The 3915-nt window shown below is 67.3% G+C and overlaps 2 protein-coding genes across 2 annotated transcripts in view; one reads left to right on the top strand and one right to left on the bottom strand.

Moving 5' to 3' along the window:
* Window positions 1–428, bottom strand: part of DCST1 (DC-STAMP domain containing 1) — a 6149-nt gene extending 5721 nt beyond the window's left edge. The window contains exon 1 of the mRNA XM_029914305.1: window positions 425–428. Coding sequence (XP_029770165.1) covers window positions 425–428 — 4 coding nt within the window. The remainder of the gene's footprint in view (window positions 1–424) is intronic.
* Window positions 429–654: 226 nt separating this feature from the next.
* Window positions 655–3804, top strand: LOC112111371 (DC-STAMP domain-containing protein 2-like; the record flags this gene model as incomplete). Its single annotated transcript, XM_026646278.1, has 5 exons — window positions 655–973; window positions 1292–1462; window positions 1642–1743; window positions 3077–3271; window positions 3739–3804. Coding segments are annotated over exons 1-5 (853 nt in total), but the record flags the coding sequence as incomplete, so codon positions are not given.
* Window positions 3805–3915: the final 111 nt, after the last annotated feature.

Raw genomic sequence — 3915 nt, 5'->3', positions numbered from 1 at the left:
CTGCGCCCGCCAGTGCCCCGTATCCCGGCAACGGGCAGCGACGCCCGCCATGGAATCCTGCCCGAGTGAGACCTGACCGGGCCCCGGTGCCTGTGACTCTCCAGGAGTGGGACGCCGGGTCCCCGCACCACTGCACAGCTGCCCCCATCCCCACACACCCCGCTGCCGCGGCCCCTTGGCGTGTGCCACCTGCCCCAGGCCAGACTCGAACGCAGAGCCCCACAGACTGGGCTGGTAAGAAGGAGAAACAAGGTCCCCCACTAGCTGATGGGGGCCAGGGCCAGCTGGGTTCTACCACCCCAGAGCCGCATGGGCCGGCCCCAGCCTCGTCCGCAGCGGGGCCCAGCTGATCTGTGCATCACACAGCCCCCCCGGACCAGCCGAGCTCAACGCCCCCCACAGGCTGAGCAGGCAGGAGCCAGACCCATGCCCACCCAGGCGTGCTGAGAGCCGGGCACGTAGCGGGCACCTGGAGCAGGAGAGAGCCAAGCAGGCTGGGGGTGGGGCGGGGAGGAGGCTGAGGAGGGGTGGGGAGAGGGGCCGGGTCTGGAGGTGTCTGGGTCCCAGCGATGCCTCGTCTCTCCGCAGCCCCGGGCCCCATTCCGTGGGGCGAAGTGGAGGATTGGGGGGTCCCCCCCCACCAGCGCCAGCTCCATGGGGCTTGTCTCAGCTCTCCGCAGGGCCCTGGGCACGTCAAAGCAGGGCCCGCGGCCCAGGAGCAGGAAGGGCAGTGGGGGGCCAAGGCTGGCGGGGGAGAGCCCCGTGCGGGGCGTGGTGCGCAGCGCGGGCGGCTTCGCCCTGGGCATGACCCTGGCCAGCCTCTACGGTGCCCTGGTGCTCTTCGCGGAGAGTTACAACGTCTGGTACTGCCTGGTGTCCACCGCCAGCCTGGGCGCTGGCCTGGGGCTGGGCATGGCCTTCTCCAGCAAGGTGCGCGTCACTGTCCTGCTCATGCTGCCCCACGTCTTCTCCAGTAAGTGCCCCCCCCCCCCCCCCCCCCCCCCCCCGATCCCACAGGGCCGAAACCCAGTGCCGGGATCCCCCGGCGTCACCCTCACGCCCCCTGGGGTCCCCTGGCCCCAGCCCAATATACCAGCCGTGCCCCTGCCTGGCACACCGCGAGCGGCCACAGGGAGTGGGGAGAAGTGGGGACAGCTGTCCTGGTGCCACTCGCCCCACACCCTCCCCCAGCGCCCAGCTCCCAGTCTGCCCCCCGTGGCACCCTGCATCCCCCCCAGACCCTGCCCTGCCTGCCCTACTGACGCCGTGGGGTGACTGCCGCCCCCTGCAGAGCAGGGGAAGCACATGCTGCTGCTGGTGGCGCTGGGCATGGCCATGCAGGGGCCCTGCACCAACATCCTGCGGAACTTCGCCCGGGCGGCCCAGTCCGTGTCCTGCGGAGCCGAGCTCACCCTCAACCAGACGGCCGAGCTGCTGCAGAAAGCCAGGGAGCCGCTGCTCAGTGAGAGGGGGGCAGGGGGGGCAGGGAGGGATCCATTGTGGAAGCTGGGGGGAGGGCTAGGTGTTTCAGGGTATTGGGGTATCCCGTGGAGGGTGCTGGGGGGCGCCCCATGTGGGGAGCAGCGGGGGGAGCCCTTGTGGGGGGCTGTTTCCTGGGTGCTCACCGTGTCCCGCCCCCAGGCGCACTGACCAGGATCAAGGCCATCGCCCAGAAGGCCAAGGTGGTGGGCGACCGCGTCCGCAAGTTCTTCCGCTCCGTCATGGACTCCGTGCGGCACGTTGGTGAGTGGAGGGGGGGGGGCAGCCGGGACACGGCACCGACAGCGACCGCCTCCTGCTGGCCCCCCACAGCCTGGGTCAGCTCAGCCTGCGGCCTGCTCCACCCGCCCCCTGGCCAGCCCCCCACCTGCTCCACCTGCCCCCAGCCAGCCCCACCCAGGTCAACTCAGCCTGCGGCCTGCCTCCTTCCCCCAGCCATAACCCCCCACCTGTCCCACCCTGCCCCGTCTGACCCCACCCCCTCAGCCACCTGTGATGAAGTGGGACTGTTCTTAATGTTTCTTCTGAATACTGTGTGGGTGCCTCAGTTTCCCCCTGCATTTCTTAAGTCTCCAGTGCGCATAAATGGCCGACACTCTGTATCCTGGCAACAAATGGCCAGGGCCCTTCCCCCTTGCAAGGAAATAGCTAAAGGTGAACAAAGAGATCAGGTGACTTCCTGGCCCGGGAAAGAGACAAAGCCCAGAGAAGGAGGGGCTGGAGGGGGTTTCAGTTTGGAGGTGCCTGGCGACGGGGACTGAGGGCAGACAGGGGTGTCTGGCTCGCTGGACCCCAGAATGGACCCGGCGGAGGGATCTACAAGCTCTGTTTTAGACCCTGTTCCCGGGGATTCCGTGACAACTGGTGGCAGAGGTGGGATGTACTGCACCCCGTGAATGGCGCTTCTTGCAGTAAGTGACTGGGGAGCAGTAAAACAAAGCGGGGAAGGGCCCTGGCCATTTGTTGCTAGGAGACAGAGTGTCAGCCATTTATGCACACTGGAGACTTAAGAAATGCATAGGGGAAACTGAGGCACCCACACAGTATTCAGAGGAAACATTAAGAACAGTCCCACTTCGTCACACCACCGAAAACCCCGATCCACCCCCTCTGCCAGCCTCCGGCCTATCTGACCCCTCACCCTAGCGAGCCCCCAAACTGTGACCCTCAACTTGTTCCTCCATGCCAGCCTCCAATCTGGGACCCCATTCACTACCCCCAGCCAGCCCCCAACCCCAGTCCCCTGACCTGTCCCCGCACCCCTCCAGCCAACCCTTCAGCCAGCCCCACCCTGCTTCCGTTCTGTGTGCTCCCTAGGGCGGGGGGACGTAGGCACCAGCTGTGGCTTGGAGCAAAGCCCATCTCCTGTGCTCCACATGGTGCTCCACGGCGCTGCCCTCATGCCCCAATCCCCCCCACAGCCCTGTCGTCATGCCCCCTCCCCTGTGCCCCAGGATTCCGCCTTCGTACCCTGTCTTGCGACCCCTTACTCACAGCCATTGTCCCTACGCCACCTCGCCCACCCTCGGGCCCCTGCCCTGCTGCCCCAGGGTGCCCTGCCATGCCGTCCCCACAGCCCGGGCCCTGCGGAACGTGTGGTACTGGCTGGTGCACGTGGGCGAGGTGTGCAACCAGGACCTGGGCGCCCCCTACACCAAGTGCCTGCGGCTCTTCGACACGGCCAAGGATGAGTGTGAGCGCGTCATCCCCGCCCTCTTCTTCCTCTGCTACATCCTCCTCCTCTTCAAGCCGCTCTGCGGCCTGGCCAATGGTGAGTTCCCTGGGGGCGGGGCCAAGGGTGAGTTCCCTGGGGGCGGGGCCAAGGGTGAGTTCCCTGGGGGCAGGGCTAATGGTGAGTTCCCTGGGGGCAGGGCTAATGGTGAGTTCCTTGGGCGGGGCCAATGGTGACTTCTCTGGGCGGGGCCAATGGTGTGTAAGTACACTGTGGTGGGGACAAAAGTGTATGAGTGTCTCCAGGGGGCGGAGCCAACAGTGAGTACCCTCCAGGGGGCGGGGCCAACACCTCCAGGGGGCAGGGCCATGCTCAATCATAGAATCCCAGCAACGTGGGTCTAGAAGGGACCGTGAGGGTGCAGCCCCGGGCACCGAGGCAGGACCCGGTGACCCTAGACCGCGGAGTGTGGGGCCCGTCGGGGCCTGCTGGGTTGGGCTGGCTACGGAGCCCCCCAGCTCACCTGGGCACAGCTCCCCCCATGCAGCCTCCCACTTTCCCCACAGCGCTCCTGGTCTTCTGCGTCATCCCCCAGTACGTGCAGCCCTTCCTGCGCAGGAGAGTCGTGGCCCGTGAGTGCCGGGGGCCGCAGCGGGGTGGGGTGGGGCATGTCCCCAGGACGCAGCCCTCCATGTGCTGGGGGAGGCACTGCCGTGTAGCCCTGGGAAGGGGCAACCCCCCCC

The sequence above is a fragment of the Terrapene carolina genome, unplaced genomic scaffold, assembly GCF_002925995.2.
Source record: "Terrapene carolina triunguis isolate 2854851 unplaced genomic scaffold, T_m_triunguis-2.0 Scaffold34746, whole genome shotgun sequence".
NCBI lineage: Eukaryota > Metazoa > Chordata > Testudines > Emydidae > Terrapene > Terrapene triunguis.
Note: the sequence above shows the minus strand (reverse complement) of the source record. Positions and strands in the feature narration are given on the sequence as shown.